This window comes from Thunnus albacares, chromosome 11 (assembly GCF_914725855.1).
Source record: "Thunnus albacares chromosome 11, fThuAlb1.1, whole genome shotgun sequence".
NCBI classification, from domain to species: domain Eukaryota; kingdom Metazoa; phylum Chordata; class Actinopteri; order Scombriformes; family Scombridae; genus Thunnus; species Thunnus albacares.
This window is the reverse complement of record NC_058116.1, coordinates 16,142,148-16,169,715: the sequence shown is the minus strand read 5'-3', so window position 1 is coordinate 16,169,715 and position 27,568 is coordinate 16,142,148. Positions and strand designations below refer to the sequence as shown.

The window sequence follows — 27,568 nt, the reverse complement described above, 5'->3', positions numbered from 1 at the left end:
TTTTTTTTAAAATAGCAATTCTTTATTTGTTGCTCCTCGTCACAAATTTGACATCAGCTGATTACAGAGAGGGAACAGGGGTAATATGCTGAAATGGTACACATACTGTACATAGAAAACAAATTACTTCATAAAATAATTTAGTAATTAGTTCAGTAAGTTAATATTTACCACCTCAATACTTAAAAATAATTTAGAGCTACTGGACTTGTTTGGACAAACAAATGGCTCATCGCCCTTTCAATAGTTGCCTTTTGGTTTCATCTTCAGGTGCATTGTCATACAGTACATTTTAGTAACTACTATATATATATATTTGGGAGCAAAAAGTTTTGTAGTGCAGCAGGACAGAGCAAGAAAATTAAACTGTTGTGATTTTGTCTAGTAGCCTGGCATGTGAAAACACATCAGCCAGAGCAGATTACACGACTAAATGTTCTGTTATATTTTATTTGTCTGATGACAAAAGCACACACGTTAACTTGTCTCCGAGGGCTAAGCATCTGCTTGTTGGGTGCATACACTCAGCCCAAAAGTGCATTGTAGCTTCTCATTATGTTATTAAGATGCTTCACTTGAATTGTGTCATTGCTGGAGTTATACATTTGTGAAATGGTAATCAGCAGGCTCTGCTCTTTATGTGGCTCTCACTCACTGACGACTTTCTTAGGCACAGAAAAATGAACAAGGCACCTCTAGCATTTTGAAGCATTAACACTGTCGAGAGCAGCAAATTATACACAGTAGCATCCAGGTCTCGTTTTTTTCTCTGCACACTCAAGCAAATGGTTCCCTTCTTGTCAATGTGAAACAGATCTTGACACAGAAATACAATTCATTCTCTTTTTAGACATTCATTATGTTATTATGAAAATGTGCTTTTCCAATAAATTAACTAAATCTTACATTCTGACACAGTCCTCAGGGAAATATCACAAATGAGTGAGATGCGAGTCAAAGCAAATTTGTCTTCACTGTGGCAACAGAACAATGTGAGAAAAGTAAAAATACCTTCTTCTTTCAATAAATAATGAGAGCTTTGCTGAACACAGAGGTAATGTGATGTAAAACAAAAAATTAGGAAAAAAAATAAATAAAACATTCAAAGCTACATCATAATCACCTTCTTTCACCACCTGAGTACATCTTTAGATTTCCTGGGCTTTATCCTGATCCCGGTCCGTGCGCTGGGCGGTGGAATGTCGTTAAGGTTAAAGGTCGGGGGGACAGTGAGCAGGGGAGTCGGCGCTAAGGAGGTGGAGGCGGGGCGGTGGCAGAGCTTGGCCTCGGGGTAGGTGAAAAGGAGCGGGGGAGGAGTGGAGGAGTGAGTTTACGGGGAGGGTGTCGGGGAGGATGTTGCAGGAAGTGGTGGTGTGTTCCTCAGTCTGTCTGCCCTGAACTGTCTCACCTGCTTCATGCATGAAGAGATCATCAGCTAACACTTAGCTGCGCGAAGCCGATCAGCTTCACCTCGTCCGGGATCTCCGTGTCATCGCAGCTGGAGGCCTGCACGAGGAGGAAGACATCGAGAGGGTCAGCGGAGCTCGGTTGCATCCTGACACTCATCTGCATCACGAAAACTAATCCACTGAAAATCTGTAGAACAGCTGTGCAGTAAATTCCTGGATAAACCAGTGAGTTGAAAACACTGCAAGTTAGTGAGCATATTATTTCATAAAATACGGCTTATTTTCGAAAAACAATTTGTATTATTATTTTAATTACTGACAAAGAAGAAGAGGAGAAAGGAAATATCACTGCTAGCAAAAATGTGACAATTTGGAGTTCAGTTTGGTTTAGATTCAGGCGTTAAACGCTGCATAGAGATTTAAAAGATGATCACATGAATGAGCAGTTTGTAGAAGGTAGAGTGATCCCAGTTTTTCTCTCCACATACCAATTGTGATGCCTGAACACAGGGTATTGACTCATACTGTTAACTAATCTGATAAAGTGATCTTTTTTCTTTTTCAGTTTAAAATCTTTACATCACTGTGTTGGAACCTTTTGAGATTATTGCCTGGGTAACATGGAGACATTCACACATTAAAACACATTTAGACGTGCAAATACACTGGTCAGTTGAAGCTGTGGCTCGTTAAACACGTGAACATCAGAACACTAGATGTCTTTCTCTGCTGCCTACCTGTCTGTTTTGTCTGTCTTTATCCATCCTTTCCATTCTTTTCTCAACTCACTTAGTATGTGTTGTTGACTAAAATGTGTTGTGACATTGATAGGTGGATGTGTACTCTGTGTTGTGTACCATGACTTTTACAAGATGTCATTTTATTCTAATTTTAAATTGGCCAGGAACGACAGATGAAGATTAGCCTTTTAGACTCACTCTGGCTCATTTACAGTTATTTTTTCTGTTAATTAATAAGCATCATCAAACAAGCATCAAATAAATAAAATAAATACATTTTTAAAAATGGCACCAGTGCTGCTGCAGTATATCAGATCAGAACATCACTATGCTGTTGGATTAAATGTGAAAACCAAACTGCCTTGATTTCTTTGTAGTTTGTACACACTGAATCACATATTTAAATCATTTATACTATACATATCACATATATTGTCTTATATGCCCAGAAGTCTGTCCATACTTAAGTGTTGTGTTGTTTGTGTTGTGTTTGTCTGAGGGTATTTCTAAATGGTTTGGGAAAGATCCCATTGTTCCAGCTAAGGGAAATGTTAATGCTACAGCGTATAATGATATTCACATAATAGTTTGCTTCCTAATTTGTAGCAACAGATTGGGGAAGGCCTTGTTTCAACATGACAATACCCCCATGCACAATGCAAGGTCAGTAAAGAAATGGTTTTCTGAGTTTGGTTTGGAAGACCTTGATGGGCTTGCACCTTTGACAATTGAAAAAGCTGACTGCAAATGAGGTCTTATTGCTGTACATCAGCCCTCACTAATACTCCTGTGGCTGAATGGGAGCAAATCCCTGCAACCAGGTTCCAAAATCTTGTGGAAAGCCTTCCCGGAAGAATAATGCCCAAGGTTTTGGAATGAGATGTTAAAAAAAAAAAAAAAAAAAATCACATATAGGTGTAATGGTCCGCCTACTTTGTCTGGGTGTCTGTAAACATTTGTTGATGTATCATCCCTAAACTGATTCGCTACCTTTAATAAAACAAAATATTTTGCTCTCTGCTCAACCTTCCAGCACCTCATCTCACCTCAATCTTTAGGCTGCTCAGATGCTACTCAGGGAGTTCATTCAGCTCCTGAATGAACACCCACTGGCCTCCAGCAATTCACACCTGATTGGGGAAACCCACTCCAGGTCTCAGACGGTATGAGAGCTCTCTACTTGATCAACACAGAGGGATCGTTGTTAAAACCGGTAACAGAGTCTGTAGTGACCTCTTGTTTAGTTCAGTCATAAAGCTGGGTTAGTGCCACCCACACCATAAACTGTCTTCCTAAATCATATGAATTGCTGCCCCAGCGAGGGTAATTACTCTTAGTCCCTGGGTTTGTGACATGGCACTCGTAACTCTTAGTTTAGAAAGGGAGAGTTGAGTAACAGAGGGGATTTTACACTGCGTGCAGTGAAGCAGAGTTAACATATGCAAATGGAAGCATATATATCTACATGGCATGCCCAACACTGCCCTCACTCTGGCTCTCCGGAGACTGGAAGACCACAACACTCACTAGCTGCTGATAAGGCAAATGTGGCAGAAAGGTCACTCTGTAAAGCACTGTGACCTGAGGCGCAGATGTTGTTTACCCACAACAACAGAAAGGTCAATAAAACATAATTTACATATTTTTGTCAAACCCAGAAGAACTGACATTCTTGGTTTTTGGGTTTTTATAAATGTGATATCTCTGTAACACAAAGGGGACTTGTGACTTAAAGATAGACATTCACAATATATAATTAGTCTCTTGCTCTCTCCTCTGTTGTGACTAGATAAAGTAGATAAAACAACAAGTGTGTGTGGATCACATGCGGACTTGATATATCCCTTACTACACTCAGACTGAATGACTGACCTGCAGGTGAACTGTGGAGCACACAAACAAATAAACAGCACTGCACATCACCGAGTGAAGCGAGCGGGGGAAAAAAAAAAAAAGAAAAATGAAACAGTTTGTTGAAAACTGCATTTGACCTCCAGTATTATGTTCATACTGCAGATGAAGAGAGGCTGTTCAAATTCTAACACTGCTCTCCACTAATATTACACAAAACATTGTAGGACATCACACCAAAAAATATAGAAAGCCACCAAAGGAAAGCTGTGATGCGAGGTATATTTTCCTATTGCAGAGGCGTTCAGCTGGGAAACATATTTTAATTGCTTAACTACGTTTAATGTAGAATTACCATAGGCTGAGTGCACACTGTGTAGCTGCATTACACAGGAGAAAATAAAATGAACGCTGGATCAGACTCACACTCGGCAGATACTGAATGTTAAAAGACTTGGAATGGGATCTTGTTAAAGATCTAACCACCAATCAGGAGCTTGTTTATGACTGGACACATTAAAATTGACAATATATGTAAACTATAGTTCAACCAATACTATATTTTTGAGGCTGATACCTGTATCGATATTTGAGAGTTTAAAAATCTGATGTGATATGTGGGCCAATGATCTTTTTTTTTTTTTTTTTTTTACAGAAACACATTAAATAAACACACATTCTTAAACCACGGGAATTAATACAGTTGAAAAGTAAACTTGTGAGAACTTTCTGATACACAAACTATGCAATGGAATCACTATTTCTACATCATGTTGAACATATCTTTGGCATTTCTGTACTGACAATTCTTGTTGCTTATTGGCCGACATAATTCACTAATATCAATATATCTGCAGCCGACTGATTCATCAGTCTACGGTAGCAATCATGTACAACAAATCTATGTGACCTGTGGTTGTTTTATTTATGCAACATCTTTTGTATAGTTCAGTACCACATAGAGTACAATGTAAGTGCATGTATACACTGTACCGTATATAATTTGTATGAAAGGGCAACAACCTTGTGTGAACAATTGAAAAACCTTCAGCAGCAGATGTTGGTTCATGTTGAAGGTAATTGGTTTGTTTGTAGCTTTTCTAATAACTCAAGCTCTCACAATTCTCACTGAACTTTTCGACAATAAGCTGTCATTGTCAGGCAGGACACAGGAGGGTGTCGTCAATCATCTGGAAACTCACCAGCTTAAACGTCAATACTTTGTAGGTAGTTGGGTCATCTACAATCTTCTGAAGGTTAGCAGCAACTGTAATAAAGAGGCCATAAGACAACATAATGTCAGTTGTTAGTTTTACAAAATGCAGAACAGAACACAAGAAAATACAGTTATTTTCTGTCATCACTTTGTATACTAGTAACATTTCAGATGTAAGTAAGTCACTTATATAATTCTATGGTAGAAAAAATATCTGCAATTAATAAAAGCAATTTTTAGTTTAGTCATGTCAAGGTCTGTGGACTTGCCAAATGAAATAAATGTCAATGTCTTGTAATAGCCTTTCTAGTAAGGGCATAATTCTCTCTTTAAGTGATGTTTTATGGGAGATGGGCTTAGATAAGTAGATTATCAAACAATGCAATTTACCAGAATAAAAAGGTGTAACATTACCTATAACAACATCGTGTCCGTTGACCAGACCAGCTGAGAACAACTCCTGGGAAACGCCATCAGCAGTGTCTTGTGAGGGAATAACATGACAAATATTGGGTCTGCAACAGTCCACTTAGCAGGTAATTGTGTTAGGTATTGAATTAGATACTGTCATAAGCGCTTCTATTCACAAACACTGTCATTACCCATTAGACACGCAATTCACAGCGTGTCAAGATATTAACACAAAGGGAATAGCACATTCAAAACCTTGTAAGCTCAGCTCTTACCTCGCCCAGGAGTGAATTCAAACCGGATGTCATTCAGCTCCTTTCTAGAGTTCCTTAAAGGAGAGAGAAGAAGGTGTGAGTGTCAGGTTTGAGTTTCCTGTTGTGTTTCTATGGGCCTCCTGAACAAAAACACTACTATTACAGTACTTAAACGGAGCAGAACCTTGACTCAGCTCAGAGCTGCAGAACATTAGGAAACAAGCAGGAGACCAAGGTTGTGTGTAGACATGAAAATGCCTTCTGTGATTTGGGAAAAGTGATGATGTGTTGAAGCAGTACAGCTGGCGAGGACCACATCAGTGACCTTATCAAACGTGGATGAAAATGAGTATGACAGTGTGTGCATTCATTGATTTTTTTTTTTTTTTTTGGCCACTGTGGAGCAACAGATACAAGCTGTCATCACAACACTGACATCACCTTATAAAGTCAATATGGTGAATGTGTTTGCAAAGACGGGCTTATTTACCCATCAAGAAGACAAGAAGCAACATTAGTATTAGCTTAGGTTCGTGTTTGCCAGAAAAATGTCCAATATTCACTCTCCTTCTAGCCCGGCTCTCCACTAACTCCTGAGGGAAATATCTGTCTCTTTGGCTTCTAAATACTCCATTTTGTTCACCAGCTAGTTACTAACTTTGTCTATCTGCTGCTTGGTGCTGGATTGGTAGAATATTGTGGGTTTTAGAGCTTTAAAATGCAATGCAGAGCTTAGAGGAACTGCAGAGTCAGATGATAAATCTCTGTGTGTTTGTCACTACTAGCAACCCCTTGCATATTACACAAAGTCATTTGATCCATTAATATAAAAATATTGATTGGAGCAGCTTTAACACAAAGGGTATTAAGATAATTAAGCCAGCTAAATATAAATGTAAACAACTTACACCAACTGACACAATGATTAGCTAAATTAGTTGCCATAAAAAGGAAAAATAAATAAGTAAAAAGTTTTAAAAGTATACCATTAAAGCACGTGCTGTTGCAGTGGAACTATAGAGAAGGATATGTCTCAGCTAGATTTCCACATACTGACCAGTATGATGGATGGTAACAATTGTCTAGCTGAACACATCCTCATAATTAAACCACAGTACAGGTCTAAAATTCAGCTGCTACTGTAGATGGTGTAAACATCTGTAGGTCATATTTGCCAGCCTGAATTTAAGACCTATTCTGTCGCTCTTCTTGTGAGGATGGGCTGGTCTAGCTGCTTCCTCTGCATACCTCACACCTGCTGCAAATACTGAAATACTGAGTGTTAAAAGAGGAAACACTGGCATCTTATTATCTGCGCATGTTCCTATAAAAAATTTGAAAACTAAACATGAATAAATGTGATTCTATGTATCCTCAACTATACACTGGAATAAATGTGAAAAAGTGAGTAATGTGAAAAATAAGCAGGTGACAGTATACATCCCCAAAATGTAATTGTATTCATGAAATGTGCCCTTCGGCCCCTTTGCAGCATTAACTTGCATTAATTTGCATCATTTATATTAGAAGTCTGTCTTTAAAATTTGTGCGTGACATGGGAGCAGCCAGTTGCTGATAAAAGCAAGACCTGTCAGTGTTCCCAAAAGAAATGTGCTGGGAAAAGATTAATTTGGTTTGTAGTCTAGTTAAATAAATCACATGGCAAGCCCACAACCCTCATTTCAGATGAGATTAGAGCCATAAGTCAACACACACACACAAGCAAAGACAGCTGCTATGTGTTTGTTACAAGCAAGACTATACAAAATAGTGAGAAAGAGATTTACTATCATTTAGCTGTGAGTCAACTTGACTTTTTTTAATTTAAGAGACTCACTGTTGGGAAAAAAAAACAGGGTAAAAACTCTAGTGGAGCAGATGGACGTATAAAACATCTCTATTCCCTGCAGTAGAAGCAGAGGGTGCACATTGCCAGAGCTGTCAAGGCAACATGTATGTCAGAGGATCATAAGCCTGCCCAAATAAAATGTGCCTAAAATCTGCCACTTCCATAGATAAACCACAGTGGGTGTTTAGAAAAGCATTCTGTCAAACTACGTCAGAACCGTTTGGGATTAACCATTTTAGCAGACTGAACACTGTCGTGACGTGTGAGAGTTAACAGTATGTTTTTAAATACCATTCTGAAGATTTAATGTTTCCACAGTTCAGCAGCACTAAAATTAGCACTTCACACACAGACACCCTTTGACACAGCGGGAACTAACTTGCGTATATGAAATGACATAATCTCACTGGACGATGGCAGGTTTATGACACATCATTTGGAGGAAAAAAAAAGGGTACAGCGTGAGTGTTAAGTGGGCAGAGGTAAAGACAGGTCTGCGATTTTAGGTAGAGGCTTTAATAACCCTTTCACTGGAAAACATCATGAAGACTGGAGAGGAAATCTCTTCAACAGTCCATTAAAAAAAATTTTCAGTGCACACTGGGTAATGTTTGTGAGTGCGACACATTACAGCCCACAGTCTTGGCTGTAATAGAAGTTACTGACAGGAAGACTGAGGACTGAGAGTTCAGACAAAATTCGACACATTATGATGTCAAGGCCAATATACAGATGCCCTGCTGTGTTGAGACTGCATAGATGTATTCTATTCTTCTGTGTGTTTTGGTTTTTGGTAAACAAACTGACAAATAGTCAATACAGGCTTGGGGTGAATCGACTGAAATAAGCGAAATAAGAAAGTCCACATCTTAACATCAGAGCACATGGCTGATTGCACATAAAAAGAAAGGACCCCTGACGATCAATTTTATGCACTTATAAAAGATGAGGTCCAGACACCATGCAGAAAACAAAAATGTAGAGCACTTGCAAAAAAAGGTTACTGTGTAAAAATGTTACTAGAGTTGCAATTAACCCTAACTCATAACACTAATGACCAATATTTTCATAATAATTTGCAAGAAGTTTCCGGGAAAGAACTACATTATGTGGTATTAATTACAGTGACCTGAGATAGTATTCCTTGTAACTATTGCTAGTGCAACCAGGCACAGCAGGTCAGCTAAACATCCAAAAATGTCAAATTTGTCTGCAGGCAAACATACAATTCAACAAATGTGGAGGATACAGTTCAAATAATAAATGACTACTGAATGAATATTCATTCTGGATTAAATTGAGCTTTTCTTTCAAGGAATTTTATTTTTCCCATAACTAGTACTAAATTACATCTTTCAAGGAAAGTTCCATGTAAATTATTTGGAGTACATCAGATAATCATGGTCAAGTAAAATAAATTGTTACCTAATTATTTCATATGCTTCATAAATGTACAGGTAATTTCACAAGCAATAGATCCATGTTATCTGATATTCATCAAGATGATATTTCAGAGGCTGCTCTGACATTTGTCAGCTTCTACTTACCCTTTATAAACAAGAAAACACAAGGAAATGTCACCTCTGGACTAAACTGCACAGTGAAATCAATTTTCATCTGTGCTATTTGGGCTATTTAAGCTTCAATGACATTGCAAAAAGAGCAAGCATATTATGCAAGTCTTAACTTCCCCTTCAAACTGCTGACAATGTTTTTCACAGGAGACCTTAGTGCCTTTGTAAAAAAAAAAAAAAAAAAAAAGGACTGAATGAGTTCCAAGCAAAATGTTGACAAAAATCCAAACAGGCTGCTGCAGTTCCCCAGTCTCTGCTACTGAGGGGATCATGTTACCATAAACGCATGCTAATCAGCTGTAACTCCCCTATTAGTTAGAAGACCAATTAGCTGGGTTGTTTGTTTTTTTTTTTGCTCTCTAAAATATAATTATTTTCATGAATTCTCTATTTTTAATCTTTAAATTTGTACAAATTGTCAAGGACCATAATATTTATATTACTTTTTTCACAACCAGGGTTGTATCATTGTGTTTTTGCCCAACATACCTATGGGTTAGTATAATATTATACCAGACAACTGACAATAAGATCCAGGTTTAATAAAACAATTTCTTTTAATTTCTTTTACAATTAAGACCAGCTAGAAACATAATTTTGTTTACGTCAGCTAGCTTGCATTTGGTTGTAGCTCAGTTGTAAGTCACTCACTGAAGATCAACAAAGTTGACTCATAACTGCTTAGAGTTGTCTAAACAAGCTCTTTACCATAATACATCTGCTTTACCTTAATATACCAGACAAATCCTCCACTTAATCACCCTAATTAAATACACTGCTTCTTGCAGCCTTATAATATCTGTGAAGGCAATAAGTATCTCATGTTTCCCCCCCAAACATGGGAGCACAGCCAAAGAAAAACCCAAAATATGAACGCAATCTCTTATCTTATAGTACCTCCTGTGCTGATTCACTTTAAAACATACCCGCCAAGTCCTACTCAACAATTCCAAAAGTTTTTTTCTCTTTATCTTAAAGACATATTTCTTCACTTATAAGAAAAATCCTTAGATCATCATATAAACCTGTTCCCTTGCCCTTATCCCAAAATCCACATTCAAACAATAATTCAAATAAGGCCAGTAAGTCTTAAAATAGTCAGCAATCTGCTGCTGAGATGGAGATTTGTTGATAACATTTAAAGGATAAATTATACACAAAGCACTTGATCATGTCTAATAACAGTGTATAGTGAAAGGTTTTGGTTATCCACCAGGGCATTTGAAACCCTTATGCTTCTGAGAAAAAAAAAATGCCACCAAGCTTACGAAGTTGCATTCAAGACGGCACCGATCACACGCCTCCATCTCTAACGCTGAATATTCTAGCAGCCACAGTTGGTGACAAACACAGAGAGACGACCTGACAGCCTAATGCTGCGATCATATTGACAACAGACAGAGTGAATGCGTTTCTCTGTAGAGGAAATTAATTCACTTGATTCTGCTTTGACACATTTTTACAAACTCTTTCTGAAGTTTCCAGGGTAACAGTATTTCTCCATTTAATAGGAGCTGCCACTGAAGTCTGTGTTGGAATAGAACCATTGGCTACCAGATCTAATCAGTTTGTTGAGTTTGAGCCATAAAATCCATGGATTGAACAACTAAAATCCACAGAAAAATCATGAACCATCAAAGCACTGCCCATTTATTTTTACCACCAGGTTACAATACTGACAGCCACCAAACAGTGAGTCGTCTCCTGTTGCAACCTGACCAGTATCTTATTAGTAAGCACAGAATAAAACAGTTTTCTGTGCTATGCTGGGCGCCAAGGGAGGGACCTTCAGATGTCTGTTCAACCGCGAGTCTGCTCTGCAACCATCAGGCCCATCAGGGAGCCAAAGCTGACTTTCAACTGTCCAAACATGCATTACTGTCTGTCTGTTGCTGCACCCCTTAAAATGTCCTCTCTCTTTCTCTTTCTTTGTGTTTGCATACTGAGTAACAAGGAGAGATAATGTAAACTATACACAGATAATGTACCTGAACATGTATGCATTCTCTAATTATATATGAAGGTAAATGTTGTTGTTTTCAAACAGGAAGTGTTTATGTTGATCATTCTGAGGCTGAATCTCAAACATCCACTTTATCATTAAAATCTATTAACTAACAGAAATGCCTGGAATTGTACAACAAGACGCAGGGATACAATGAGTGCAACCAGTCTAAGGGAGGAAAGCAGATTGTGGAGCACAGCCAGACAACCAATGGAGTGTAACACTCTGCTCCCCCATAACACGACCGGTGAGACAAAGTGAGATGAAGGGAAACATAGTGATGCCAGATCCACTTCATAGCAAGCAAAGATCAGCTATTAGTAGCCTGCACGTTTAGGACAAAGTGAGGTGATGATCATTTGTCACTTGTACAGCCGCACTGCATTTCTCCTAGAAACAGCGATTTTTAACCATTCGTTAAGCCTGCGTTGCCGTAAATGGTTCCAATATTGCCTTGTACATCAGCAAATGATGTAGAAACTGATCTGAAGAAGAATCATCTGTCTTACCTTAGCCGTAGTACCATGTTCACGGCACCTTGAATGTAGGGCGTATCCTCAAATGGTTCAACCTGCGTGAGAAAAAGTCTAATGATGAGGCTGTTTACGTTGTACGCTAATAGAGTTAGAAATCAGACAAAAAAATGTTTTCTGTGAAAAAGAGAAAGAAGCGTGTACTGCAGAGCGAGGAGAGCTGGTAAATGCAAGATGAACATAATAGTCACAATAAATGATACACAAGAAAGAGAGAGAGTGTGTGTGTGTGTGTGTGTAAGTGGCCGCACACTGAGCCTATGTGGTTTAATTTTTTTAAGCCTATGTCTTCCATTCATTGCAGATGCAGGGAACGTCGTGAGGGGAAAAGAAAAGGAGCAACGCATGCATTGTCTAAGTATCTATTGACGTTATCAATACCATATTATAAATGTGCTCTTTGAACGGCAGAGAATGGCTATTAGGAGTAAGAAATGACTGCTGAGTAGCTGTCATAGTTAATTCCTGACAGGAGCACAAGACTACACCTCAAACTGCTTTGGCTCATTTTCAAAATGACAATAGCCTTAGAAAATGGGTTACAATGGCAGTGAGTCTTTAGATGAGATACACCCAGGCACTGAGCTGGCACTGTCAGGCAGACAGCCATTTACTCTGAGTTATTACTGCTGAGAGCATCCCTCCAGGAGACCTACATTCACACGTGTACACACACACGCGCACACACACATGCACAGAGAGACTCGCACACATGTGAAGTACGGACATACAAAATGTACACAAGCGCACACACAGACAATCAGTGTGGCATCAAGGTCACTGAATCATGACAAATTAGTGCTGCCGCTGAATCCCTCACCTGGGGATGCTGAATAGACAACCCTTCAATAGGGACATAGTTGGCATTCTCCTCATTCTGGGAGGAACAAAATAAGAGGCATAAATGTGCAAATGCTTTGACATCCTTGGTAAATATCAAATCAGAACTCATCTTATTAAGAAAACACAGAGAAGTCAATTCAAAACAATCAATGAGGAGCATTGATGGTTTCAAGCAGGTGCTCGACTGTTTTGATTAAACAGTGCAAAACTGGAAGTTTGTGTTTGGTGAAATAAACATTCATGATGGAGTTCATGATTACTCAAAATTCTTCCCAAGTAGGCCAGTTAATTGCATTTACAAAAATATCCTTCTACTAAGTCATTGAATTATACAGCAGCAGAGAGGATAAAGCAAATCTATTTGAAATCTTGAGAAAAAAAAATGAATTGCATGTTAAAATTTGTACACAAGAGGAAAAGCTAACTTACATCTTTGGCCTCATCTTTGACCCTTCGTGACTGGAGGGGGAAAAAAATCAAAAACAAACATTTCATATTCAAGTTTATCTAACAGCAAGAAACTTGTGATGTTCACTCATTAATATACTTCATGTCTGGCTTTCCATCAGTCTGTGATGGATACATCTGTCCATCCATCTGTCATTCAAAGTCTATTTTTTTTTTTTACTGTTATGAAAAAAAGAGCCGTACAACTGCTGAAAACTAACAAGCCTGAGATCGATGAAAGGAAACTGGAAACCAACCTTGTAAAAATACTACCAGCAACAACTTATTTCTTAAATCATTACTTTAGGTAGCGCATTATTTATTGCATCATACATTAAAGCTGGGTATCTCTATCAAAGGGCCCTTTGATCATAGCTGTCGACTTTCCTCCTGCCTCAAATCCTAGCAGCTATCTTCCAGCTCATTACAGCGACCCTTATGACAGGCTCTCTCTGAGATAAGCCATCTGCTATCCAAAAAAACTAACTGATCAGGGAGGAAAGGAATGCACAGGGTCTAACACAGAGGGGAAGTTACATAACAATGTGATCTACAGGTTAGACATGACACGCAACAATAATTACCAACATCTTGTAATTTTGTCATGATAACAATTAAACCTGAATCTCAAAATGTTATCTTAAACATAAAAAGCTCATTTCTATAATTCATTGTTATTGTTTTGTTCTTACTGTGCAATAATATGCAATTCGAGATGAATATCATGTGAGTGCCTGTGAAAAAGTACACGTTCCTTAGGTTGGCATGAGTCTCACCTACCCTGCCCTGATTCACCGCCGCCTTGCCTTCTTCGCTGCCCTCGTCCAGCTCGTCGTCGCTCCATTCCCAGTCTCCATCCTCTGTCTTGTGCAGGTGGCCACTGGAGCCTGGGACTCTCCTCACCTGGACCATGACAACACACAGCCAGCACACTGAATGTTAATGACCTCATTCATAGATTTTCAACTGCACACGTATGCATATACATTGTGCTCTGTCCATATGATTTTTTTTTTTTTTTTTTTTTTACATGGCTTTTACATTAGTGGCTCACAGTCTTTTTTTGGAGTACTGGACCCCTTGTGATGAGCTGACATACCTCAAGTCTCCCCCCGCCCCTCCCGGCCTCCCCTCTCCCTGAGAGAAATTACGGACATTCCCAGCTGCACATTCGTGGCATGAAAAGTAAATGTACAAAGTCACATTCAAGTAATTTAGCCTGTTGAATATGTCTGGAAGATAAACTGATCAGGCCAAATGTAGCTCTTCATTTTTACTAAAACAGAATGGAAATGATCAGAGATGAAAAAACTACTTTTCTTTTCAAGAGGAGCAAGGGGAGTTCTCACATATGAAGAAACATTTGGTTAAAACATATTTATTTTAAAAATCTTCAATGAACCACTAGGAGTCCACAGACTCCACAAATTAGCAAATACAATCTTTGCTACTGGCTCATTTTCAGAAGTTACTGGTATGAATGTGACCTCAACATTGGCGATATACAATACACTAACTTAAAAACTGCTCAGTACTCCAGTAGAAATTCTATGGTTACAGAATGGATACAGCACAATGTGTACAGAAAAAAAAACTCTTTAAATCATGTGGAGAGGCAATATAAGATGGATTTCCAATCTGACTTCAACTTGGTTAAATACCAGTGGTAGCACAAATGCAACTGATATATGACACATCAAAGCAGGTAAGTATGGCAAAGTCACTGGTAAAGCCTGTAATTCTTTGCATTTCTACAGTTTAGAGAAGTGTAAGGCGAGCAACAGATGGCTAGTCTAGCAGTGTGAGGGAAGTTATGAGAGCACCACAGTGTTATGGAAAAAAACAGCACACAAAACAGAAAGTAAGCCACTAACACCAGGGTCATAAATTCCCCAGCTCTAGACAAGGTCAAAGTTAAAGAAGCACTACCCCTCTGGTGGTGTCGGGTTTATTTTCCAAACCTGACATAGAACCAAGGCTCCACCAGTTCTGCTCAGGGTCCTTGAGCAAAACAGACACAGATCGATCCACTCAGTGGCTATACATGATCACCCGACTGACATTCACACACATAAAACAGGACAAAAATCCCACTGCAAATGTATGAAAATATGAATATGAACAGAAACGTTGTAACATCTGAATTTGAAAGCATTGGAGACAACTCATACAGGGTTTGCAGGGGATAAAACTACTGCACACTGGGGTAAAATGCCTGGTATTTTGAAATCAGGCCTCAGAAAGCATCCATGCAGAACTCAATCAGTTCTCTATCACCGTGTGTGTACTGGACCATACATTTGAACTCAATAACAATCCTTTTCCATTTTCCCCCACTTTTTATCCTGTGACAAATCAATGAGGCCAGCCTTCCACCTTATTTGCAAGCTACTCATGTCTAATCGTTAAACAATAATGCCTCCAGTTTCTCCAGCTGGAAACTCCATCATGGGTGTCAGGGTGCCCTCTGCTGGTTATTCAGCGCATGTGTACCTACAGTTTATACTCTGCATGTGATCTTTTTTTTACATTTCTATTTCAAATATAATAAAAGCCTATCGAAACTGATCCACGCCCTTGTTTGACAGGTCTATAAGACTGGTAATTTCCGCTCTCCCTCATTTCCCTCGATCTTTCAATCATTCCTCTCTTTTCATCAGAAAAAATATTAATTTTGAAATTACTTTACTAGTGACAGCTGACTAGAGGATCTGCCATCTCCTACTCATTTACCGGAGAATTTTCAAGGTGAAGTTAGGTCCCTTAAAGCCCATTTAAAGAGAAGCATTTTATAGTAGCTGTCTGGCTTTAAGTATCCTCTCTTAAGCTCCTATAGTACTTTTTTCCCTGAGATTAGAACTGCGTGTGTTTACCATGACTGCATAATATCACACAAAACTACAGAAACAAAACAAGAACACTAAGGAAAAGATGTGAAAAGAGGGCAACAGCAGTCCAAGGAAGTCAAGAAATGTAAGATGGCTGAGTTAAACTAGGAGGTTTTGGACTGACTGTACAAGATCAGGGCCACTGTGGTCTTGATATAAAGAGGTCAAAGCATCCCGAGATGATGATGTTCCCGCAGTATTGCTCGTCTCTGCAAGCTTTGAGTAATATTTGCTGAGTGTATAATGTAGATGACACTGCGGGTCAAATCAGCACAAAATAACAAGGACACTGGCTTTGTGACACATCTCATCCATCTCACATCTCATCAACCAGCGCTTTCAAATCAGACATTACGTGGACACATAATCTAATCTACTGCTATCTTTATGTGTGATTATACTGTACTGTATTTGACATTTTTAACAGGACTTTGTACAAAAAAATATGTCCAATATGTTCAATAACTGTGCATTTCCATTTTTGGATAAAATGGCTCCACAACATACAAGTTTCAATCTGTAAAAGTACTTTCAAAATGTACCATCATCTGCTTTAATATGAATCATTTGGGAAAGGTTTTGCTGTTTAAATCCTGAATACTGTGCCACATTAAGATATTGCATAATTTGATTCAGAGTTGACTGAAAATAGTCAAAATTGGAAAAGCAGTGTCTGTAACATATTTTATTGACAGTGTGCAATAACGGTAATCCATGACCATCAACAAACCTCACCAACATCATGCCACTTCCACTATACAGTAGTATTAGTAGTTACTTCCCTCTTTATCGACACCCTGCGCTGTCTGTGCGTAATGTTAACGTCATACACAGGAACAGCTCTGCTATCCACTGTGCCCTCCATTTACTCCTGACCAGTGAATTTCCACCCCTCCGCTCGGCTACTCTGCCTTCCGGCAGTGGCCCTCTGTTCCCATTTCTGTCCTGGCCATCCAGGCGGAGTGTTATGTGAAGCCAATATCAGCTGTGCCTGAAAACTGCACTTCCTCTCGGCGACTAGCGGGCAACTGAGCAAGCAAGCTGAACAATAATGTGCTCCTTTCTGTTACCTAATGTTAACAGTTAATTTAAACCTGTTTGTCTAAGGTGTTCCACATGCAGAGAGCTGCACTGAGGGGCACAGACACAAAGCGTCAGCACATCTATACCGTTTGACTTATGCTGCAGTAGCCCATATTTTTACATAATCTACAAAACAGTTTGCACATACAGTGTTTGAGGTGTTGAAGAACGTCAGAGTGCGTAGCTTGTGTTGACTGTAAATGCAACATTCTGGTGGAGAGATCGACTTCAGTCAGTCCCCATTCTCACACATAATTTGTTCATGTAAGATCAATAACTGAGTTATTTTACAGCACAAGTTTATGTAAACATACCTTCTTTGCTCTCTGGGAGATTTTTGGAGCACGACACAAAAGCTTTTCGACCAGATATTCTCTGTTCTGCAAGAGAAAAAAAAAAGAATTAAAGTATCATTGATAAACGTAATGAATAGATTAAATTAATCAAAACCTAATAATGGTTTTAAAAAAACTCAATGAGGTTTTTTTTTGTTTTTTTTTAAATGGTAGCATTTTGAAATCGATGGACGTGCATAGGCTAGAAGACTTGTAAAAAAGTCTTTGTAAAAGTTTTATAGTTGTGTAGTCACTGTGCTAATAAGTCAATGTGTTAATAATGACTTTATTTCACATTTCAGATATTCCAAACCTTTTAACAGGTTTTCCTACACATTTAGTACATCCTTGTAATTCATCATTACATTAAATTAGTAAAAATAGTAGGAGGTCACAGTCAATGTGTTATACTTTAAATAACCTACTAATTGCTCTGGTTCTACTTTTTAAACAGTTTTTCCCAATAATGTACTTAAGATTAAATGAACAAGCACAAGGTAGGGATTTAATTACGGTGAGAGTCATATGTTTTCCATTTTTTATTGTCATTATTTCTGCAATAGTGTATTAAGAATACAGATTCAATGTGGACATTAATACTGTATGCTGTTTGATTTATCCAATGACATATAAATGTATAAACACAGCTGAAATATTGGTAGGAGCTGGCATGAAGCCATAAGCATAACATGAATAACAAAACCAAACAAAGATGTCAAGTCAAATATTTGAGATGAAACAAATACCTTGGCCTTTTGGAAGAATTTACACTTCAAAAGCTCTGCGGCTGTAGGCCTAGAGATAAAGAAAAGTACAGTTGTTAGAAAATGCATCACAACGCATCACTCACTGAATGTTAAGGTCCTTCCTATTGATCACAAATTGCATATGCCCTCTTCACTGAAATACTTGGTTGGTATACGGAATGTGGAGCAAACCTTTTGGCAGGATCCTTCTGAAGGCACATAGTTATTAGCTTCCTAAACGATTTGCCATATTTCTTTAGCATTTCCTTGTCCTCTACGCCCGTCTCTAGAGTAGGTGGATCATTCTGTAGCGTGAGCATTAAGACCTTGAAAAAGACAAGAAAAATGGTCAAAAACCACCCACACGTTTCGTCAACAACACAAATATTGTATGAAGAACAGAAACTCAAAGCAAGAAACTGTTTGCAGAGAAAGTCTTATGTAAGTAAAAGCAACGGGTTACTTTAGATAAAAGGCTGACTCTTGAATACTTGTTTGGGTTCCCAATTACAGTAAAAGCAAGCAAGTCAGAATGTGTTCTCTCCACATGTTTTTTTTCTTGCTAATGATGAAACTTCAGAGAAAGAAAAGTTGCTTTAGAAGTGAATATAGGAGTAAGCCAAGAGTTTATGGACATTACTATCTACTTTTATAAGTCAGTGCTAGTGAAAGCTATAAGAATATGTATGATTAGGACACTACATTGATTATATTACACCTAATGACACATCCAGAACACTGACCTTCATGGGAGGGTAGCGGTGATAGGGTGCAGACCCTGTAGCTAATTCTATGGCTGTAATTCCAAAACTCCATATGTCCGCTTTGAAATCATAGCCTCGTACCTGTGGGTGAAGAATTACATTATCTGTAATATCTCTGTAACAGACTTGCAGGTCAAGGGTTTTATGTAAATGCCTTGGTCTTAGTGATTAACATGACAAAAGGTATATCAAATTATCTAATGATAGTTACATTACATTACATTACAAGTGATGTATTAACACTAGCTCCAAGTGGAAGCAAGCTCACAAGCTCAGGTAAATACATATTACAAGATATGAAATGTAATGAGGTTATGATGTCACCAACAACTACTTTTTTAAGGATTGTTGGACTCACCTGTTCCATCACCTCTGGCGCCATCCAGCATGGCGTGCCAACAAAGGTCTTTCGTACTTTGTTTCTAGTCATATCCCCCCCTGTGGCTAGGAATGCGCTTACTCCAAAATCTGAAAAAAAAAAGGATGAATAAATAATGCATCGTTCATTCTTAATAGAGAAAATGCACATGGCTGCAGCTGAAATATTTTTAGCAAACAAAATAATACAGTATTTTGCTTTAAAATTCTGTGTTAAACCATCTTTATGACTGGTGAAGAACTGAAGGATGGATAGTAAATAATGTACAAGAGTCGGAAAAGAAATCTCCAAAATTCTCACCAATTAACTTCAAACTCTAATTTTAATTTCAGCTTGTTAGCTGTGTCAGCACCAGAGTCCGGTTGCTATTGACTTCTTCTGATGTGAGTAAAGTGTATTTGCTTCTATGATAAGCTGGTCATTGATTACCACTGGTCTAAACACTGCATTCAAAAGTAGTAAATAGTCACAGAGTAAACACAAAACCAAAAATATTTTATACATTAGTCAAGCAAAGAAAGGTCTTTATGTCAAGTCAAGTCATTTTTATTTATAAAGCCCAATTTCACAAATTTGTCTTCAGTGGTTTTACAATCTGTACAGCATATCACATACCAAATATATCTACTAGTCTGCTTCTATACTAGTAGGAAAAGCACAGGTGTTCCTAATAACATTAACAATCGCTTTGTTCTATTCAAGTGACCCAGTAGGCCTTGACAGTCTGACAGTGATCCAACATGCACAAAAGCAGAACCCTTAAAACCATCACGGACCCACTCCTGGACCCTATGCAGTTTGCTTGCAGAGCCAACAGGTCTGTGGATGATGCAGTAAACATGGCCCTCCACTTCATCCTCCAGCACCTGGACTCTGCAAGAATCTATGCCAGTAAACTGTTTGTGGATTTCAGCTCCACCTTTAACACTATCATCCCGACTCTGCTGCAGGACAAGCTCTCCCAGCTGCACGTGTCTGACTCCACCAGCAGGTGGATCACCAACTTCCTGTCTGACAGGAAGCAGGACGTGAAGCTGAGGAAACACATTTCTGGCTCTCAGAATATCAGCACCAGTTCCCCTCAAGGCTGCGTCCTATTCCTTCTACTCTTCCCCCAGTACACAAACAGCTGCACCTCCAGTCATCAGTCCGTCAATCTCCTGTTTTCAGTCCAAGTTTTCAGATGACACCACCCTCACTGGGCTCATCTCTGGTGGGGATGAGACCACCTACAGGTGGGAGATAGACCATCTGGCGACTTGGTGCGGCCGAAACAACTTGGAGCTCAACACTCTAAAGACAGTGATGATTGTTGTGGACTTCAGAAAGAACCCACCCCCACCTGCCCCCATCATCCTGTGTGACCTCCCCAGTGAACACTGTGGAGTCCTTCTGCTTCCTGAGAACCATCATCAACCAGGACCTCAAGTGGGAGCTGAACATCAGCTCCGTCACTAAGAAAGCTCAGCAGAGGATGTACTTCCTGCAGCAGCTGAAGAAGTTCAACCTGCCAAAGCCAATGATGGTGCACTTCTACACCGCCATTATTGAGTCCGTCCTCACCTCTCTATCATCATCATCTGGTACGCTGCTGCCACTGCCAAGGACAAGGGCAGACTGCAGCATATCATTCGCTCTGCTGAGAGGGTGATTGGCTACAACCTGCCGTCCCTCCAGGACCTGTACACCTCTGGGACACTGATACGGGCAGGAAAGATCATGGCTGACCCCTCCCACCCTGGACACAAACCCTTTGAACCACCACCTCCAGCAGGAGGCTGCAGTCCATCAGAACTAAAACCTCATGGCACAAGAACAGTTTCTTCCTGACTGCAGTCAGCTTCATCAACAAGGCCGGGACCCCCACTGACACCACATGTACATTAATGCACATGTCCACACTTGTCTTATTCGTTACATTAACGCACATCTTGCACATATTCTGTATTGCACATATCCTTATACTTATACTACATACTGTGAACTTTTGCAAACTGCACAGCTCTATTATTTTTAAAAACAGACATATCAAACTAATTCTTATAACATTTTTTTCATATCCTCTACTGTTAATTTGTCACTTATGTTTCTTGTATTTTGCAGTACTTGCCTGTTTTTGTCTTTGCACTATGTTTATTGTTATGCATCATCAGACCGAAGCTAATTCCTTGTCTGTGAAAACCTACTTAGCAATAAACCTATCTGATTCTGAAACTGAAGCAGCTAAATGGAATTAAGCCATCATTAATTTTATTATTTACACCTGTGCTTTTTCTACAGCGACATGTCATAATGTCCTCTGTGAGAAAGGCCAATTTGTTATCAGATATCATGGTATAGGTGCAGAAAACATGCAGAAAATCTTAACGTTATTTATTATTTTCTTTAAACATCATTAATTATTTCTTCAACCCTGTAAAATAATTATTTTCTTGAAGGCAGTGATTCATCCCTACCAATAAACTAAACTGGTAGATTAACTTGCTTTAAAAAGCTGCCAGCTTCAATATAGTGATTGAACAAGCAGACAGAATCATTCAGGGAGTAATATAGTCTTGTGTAAGCTTGATTTATGATTTCAAAAAAATGTAAACATGCATTATCATTCTTCATTAGTTGATGTTATCTGTGGATTCAATTCCACCATCTCGGCATACGACCAGGCTTTCAGTTTTAAACTAAAGAAAGACTTAAGAGAGAGCAACAGCAAACAATAGTAGCACCATGTTCAACACACCTGCAATCTGAACAGATCCATCTTCTCCCAGTAGTATGTTCCCAGCTTTCACATCCCTGAGGTCAACAAAACACAAACAGACACAAACAACAAAGTCATGTGGAGCAGCATTGATTCTTCCATTCGTGCAAACAAGCCCACCACGATCTGGATCTCTGCCCAAGGGGCTGATGAAGCGTTAAGCCTCGCTCTCAGTGACCTTGAAATTTACAGGATGTTTACAGACACACAAAAACTGTGTTGTAGCAGGCTGCGGGTCAATAAATACAATCTCACAAACTGGTTTAAATTTATATTAACTTATTACCTATTATATAGAGCATCTTACAACAGAGTGACAACATTTCATCAAAAACACAAAACAACACAAGCACATTTTCAATATGGGGGTTTCTTAATTCTTATAATAAACTAATCATAAAACTGTAATCAAAGTAGCAAATATCAGTAGCAAATTTTAGGGGAAAAAATGTACAAATTAAGATGTGTTACCGGTGAATCTGTCCATTTCTGTGCAGGTAGTCCAGGCCCTCTAGGACTTCTTTTAATATGGTAGCAATTATAGGCTCATCTAGAGATCGATTTTTGTCCTCTTCTTTGTTTGTGTGCTTAATTATATCCAGCATAGAACCTAAACGGCACCAAAGAAAAACAAAAACAAGCTGTTCATTTTATACATAGTAATGACCAACAAAATAAGCTGCAGTGTTGTGCAGAGTCATAACGTGATCAATACCTTTATTATATATCTATCTATATTTTTTTTTTGCTTTTTGCACTGTGTATTGTTTGTTACAGATCCTGCTACCCCCATCTGCTCAACAATCACCTCACTCCCCTCACCTGAGCTTCCCTGCCCATCTCCACACCTGGATCTCATTATCCTCATCAGTCACTCATTCAGGCCCAGATTCCCTTACCCTCTGCCAGATTGTCTAGAGTTTTATGCCAAGCTTTCCATTGCCTGTTTTATTCTGCCTGCACGATACCTTGCCTGATTACCAGTTAGAATATTTTTGCCTATTCCCCTCGATTTTGTCTGTCTTATCTGCCTGCTTGGTTTTTGGACCCCTGCCTGTTTTTTGGACTTGATTAAAGATACTGGACACTCAGTTACTGCCTCTGAATTCCTGTTTTGGGGTTTTGTGTTTTCTGAGTCATTACACTATGACCAGACACAAATTATTTTCATGTCTTTTACTTGCTCGTTGTCTTTTAAACAGTTCAACATGATAGGAAGTACATTATGGTGAGTAACATCACTGCTGTGATTAAATCACAAGTGAGAGTTGTAAGGCTGTGCAGAGGAGCATCACCAGTTGTTTTTTTTATCTATTTGATGTTGTTGTTTTATGACTCAATTATGGTTTTAATGACTTGTTGAAATGAAGGGGAGGACTTTGTATAAGCCCTCTGGGATTCCTTCCTCTCCTGCACAATTAATATAACTTTTTTACTGTGTAATATTTTATTGTAACCTCTTTGCAAATAAAAAAAACACAGATACAATATACCAAAACATGCAACTAACAATTATTTTCATTATTCATTAATCTGTCGATTATTTTCTCAATTAATCGATTAGTTGTTTGGTCCATGTCATGTTAGAAAATGGTTAAAATGTCGACCACTGTTTTCCAAAGCCCAAGATGACTCAAAACAATGAATTGATTATTAAAATAGTTGGCAACTAATCAATTCATCGACTAATTGTTGCAGCTCTATCTTTCATTGCATGAGTGTGCCTCCATATAACTGCCTAAATACGGTGAAAAAATGCTTTTTTAAGGATTTAGATCTGTTATTTTCTAGGATACATGAGGGGTGTGTGAGTAGTGGTACCTCTGCTTGATTATTTTAATTTTATATAATTTCATGCTAAACGTCACTTTTACCAACTAGATATTATCAAATAATTAGTAATGTGATAGCAGACAATCAATACACAGTGAGTATATTCTGTATGACTACATTTATTTTTTTTATTTTTGCATAAGAGAATAATAACACGGGTAGCTATTTCCTAATGGTCAGATCAAAGCACAAACATTAAAAAAGGGCATTTACAGTGTAGCATCATCACATTCACTGAGCATTCATGTATTATTAAGTCAGAGGTAGGATTGGGTTGCATGTAGCATGGCAGGTGAAGCTTACCTCCACTCAAAAGCTTCATGACTAACCACAGTTCATCCTTCACAACAAAGGAGGTGTAATAGGTGACAACATTGGGATGGTTGCACTGGCTCATTGCTTGAATTTCTTTCTGTTGTGAGAGAAGAAAAACGAGATATTTCATATATAGTAAAGGACATTTGACTTGTGTGTCTTTGTAATAACATATAAGAAACCCTGATAACAACAGCATTTACACACACCTCAGTAAAAACTACCTTAATGATACTGTATTATGCCCTTTTAGAGTGCATTAATAGACTTAAACAGGACAATAACAATATGGATCAGAGGGAGAGTAGTAGTAAGGCATTAGCGAGAGAGACAACAAAACTCACCAATAGCTCATCCATGCTGGTTTGGCATTTTTCCAGGTTGATCCTCTTTATGGCAACGCGCTCCTGTCTGGGGGTACAGAGGGCTGCCTGCACCACAGCTGTGGCCCCGCTGCCTGGAATCACAGAGCAACGAAAAATTGCACAGGAGCAAAGTCATCACAAACATCTGGAAGAGAACTCTTAAATACGGCATCACTCTGCAGTTTTAGTGGTATTTATTTTGTCTAGTGTTCCTTTTTTGGTGTTTATGTTGTGGTATTCATCTATTATGTCTGCTGGCTGAAATGTCAAACAAACACAATGACATAAGTTGACTTTAAGCACGTTTTTCTCCCCAACATGAGGGGTTGTTTACATGTTTAACAGCTGCAATACAAATCAGGCCACGCTGGAGTAGTGTAGTTGTTCACACCAAGAAGCTATGACACACAACATAGTGCTGTTAGTGACAGATAAGGAGAAGTGGAGAACACGTGAGATCTGGCTGGTTACCAGTTGATTATGAGAACAGAGAGGTGGGTTTCACTACCTCATCACAGTCAGCAGCAGCCAGCTGTGCTGCTGTTTCTTATCAGTGGTGATATGACTTGTCAACTCATCTGCAGGGTAAATGTATGTGCCAAAAATATTCAGGCAACTTCCCTTTTTGTTTTTGAAACACATTTGAGATTTTTTGCAGTTCATTCATTCAGTGAATAATATTTCTGAAATTGCAAAATTCATGACAACACCAGTTTAGAGCATTCTGTGACTAACGTGTTTTCAAACACTGGAAATGTTGGATTATAGGAAGAAAATACAAAAAGTCCTACATTCATGACCACTAATCTTCAGAGTGCAAGAAAACACAAGACTATAGTGTCAACTGTTTTTATTCTAGATGTATGTGCTGAATAGACATAAAGGTATGAACATTATTAACGAGTGAGTGTGCATGTTTCTGTCTTTGACCCGTGGCTATTGTGGGAGTTTGTGCTGAAACAATTAGTGGATTAATCAATTAACAGAAAATGAATCACTAACTATTTTCATAACTGGTTAATCTATTAAGTCATTTATCAAGCAAAAATAATAATAATAATAATATCAGCTTCTCCAATGTGAGGATCAGCTGCTTTTCTCTGTTTGGACATTTAAATCTCCCTGGGCTGTGAGAAACTGTGATGGGCATTTTTGTACTAATTTTAAAGCCTAATTATTAATTGATTAATCAAAAAATAAATAAATTAGTGGAACTAGGCCTGTTAGTTGCAGCCCTAGTGGAAACTGAGTCTTTCACTCTGGATTAATAGATGTTAGAAATAAAAATATCTTGTATACAAATGTCACTGTTACTATTATTATCATAACCATATTATTACAACTGTAAGCAGAAGTAACATTTATAACATTGTCGTGACAGGATGTTTGAATCTGTCTACCTAACATCACAGACAGTAATGGAAAGTAACTAAGTACATTTACTCAAGTATTGTACTCAAGTACAATTTTGAGGTACTTGTACTTTACTTGAGTATCTGCATTTGATGCTACTTTATACTTCCACTCCACTACATTTCAGAGAGACATATTGTACTTTCTAAACCACTACATTTATCTGACAGCTTTAGTTACTTTTCAGATGAAAATTTTACATTAAATATGTTTTAATATTCTAACTGTTGCTAAATTGTCACTCTTTTATTTTCTTTTTAAAAAACGTGTTTGTGCAAAAGGTGCTATATAAAGTGTACACTTGTATATATAATATAATATGATGCAGTACTATTACTATTAATCTACTATTACTATTAAGTATCTAAAATTGGTTATACATTAAAAACTACAACATTACAATACTCTCACGTGTATGTTTGTGATAGAAACAAACAATATAATATACTACAAATAATATATAACATATATAACATAACACTATCTGTGTAATTATTACTTTTACTGTTGCTACTTTAAATACATATCGCTGATAATACTTCTGTACTTTTACTTAATTCACATTTTCAACTGAGGACTACTACTTGTAATGGAGTATTTTTAGACGGCAGTATCTCTACTGTTACTGAAGTAAAGGATCCACCACTGATCACAGCTAACACAAGTGAAAAGACACATCATGGTCTTCACACAGCCACAGCATCTGTGATTTTATGAACTGGACACACGTGTGCCATATGAACTGGCATCGCTGGTCTCAATCTGATCCATCTACTGTCTGACATTAACCAGAAACGCACTTAGTGAATGTGACATTTTCAACCCTGAACAGTAACCAGAATTTCATGTGATTCGACCTCGTCAGAGCCACAAACACATCTGCTGTAAAGCGGTAGTCTATAAATGTGTTAACATCCGCATTGCAAAGCATCGCAGGAGGCGACTGCACATGAAAAAGCCGGTAGGCCTTCGTCGTCATTAACAGCTGATAAAACCGCCGCGGCGTCTATTTCCATGATAATATACAGACTTCATAACATCTGCGGGTACTAACCAATGACCTCCTGCAGCTCGTACGACTCCCTGGTAATTGGCCAGCTGGTTGTCAGCGCTGGTTGCGGGTGGTGGACAGGAGCCGGAGATTCGCCTTGATCCGCCATGATGATGATGATGCTGCGCTAGTTAGCAGCTTCTCACAGACAGACAGAGGGAGAGAGAGGAAGAGAGAGAGAGAGACACAGAGAGAGAGAGAGAGAGAGAGAGAGAGAGAGAGAGAGAGAGAGAGAGAGAGAGAGAGAGAGAGAGAGAGAGAGAGAGAGACAGGGAGACAGAGAGAGGGAGAGAGAGAGAGAGAGTTTGCCCTCACCTCCTCAGTGTCAGCTGGCAGCTGCAGCAGAGCAACTACCGCCTGCGATGAGAGCAACCCGGAAAATAACGGATCGCACACATGCGCGCAATACCAGTTCAATAAACCCAGGAAGACAGACTGACCACTATAAATTATATTTAAAGACTGCAAGGTGGTGCTGGAGGCTGCAATTGAGAAGCTATGTTAAA

The 27,568-nt window shown here is 38.6% G+C and overlaps 1 protein-coding gene across 4 annotated transcripts; it reads right to left on the bottom strand.

Annotated features, from left to right (window-relative positions):
• stk39 (serine threonine kinase 39) lies at nucleotides 1–27,460 on the bottom strand. 4 transcript variants are annotated; one of them, XM_044366258.1, is made up of 18 exons: nucleotides 27,066–27,458; nucleotides 24,578–24,690; nucleotides 24,222–24,330; nucleotides 22,557–22,695; nucleotides 22,065–22,120; nucleotides 19,307–19,416; nucleotides 18,928–19,029; nucleotides 18,377–18,510; nucleotides 18,185–18,233; nucleotides 17,418–17,483; nucleotides 13,913–14,035; nucleotides 13,115–13,144; nucleotides 12,663–12,719; nucleotides 11,819–11,880; nucleotides 5,903–5,955; nucleotides 5,631–5,699; nucleotides 5,203–5,267; nucleotides 1–1,506 (listed from the first exon to the last, which is right to left on the bottom strand). In XM_044366258.1, the coding sequence occupies exons 1-18, from the start codon at nucleotides 27,169–27,171 to the stop codon at nucleotides 1,432–1,434; spliced, it is 1,518 nt and encodes a 505-aa protein (XP_044222193.1). In that variant the 5' UTR covers nucleotides 27,172–27,458; the 3' UTR covers nucleotides 1–1,431. The 4 variants fall into 4 exon arrangements, with proteins under 4 accessions (XP_044222193.1, XP_044222194.1, XP_044222195.1 ...); XM_044366259.1 differs by lacking the exon at nucleotides 12,663–12,719 and having other exon boundaries at nucleotides 27,066–27,459; XM_044366260.1 differs by lacking the exons at nucleotides 12,663–12,719; nucleotides 13,115–13,144 and having other exon boundaries at nucleotides 27,066–27,460.
• Nucleotides 27,461–27,568: the final 108 nt, after the last annotated feature.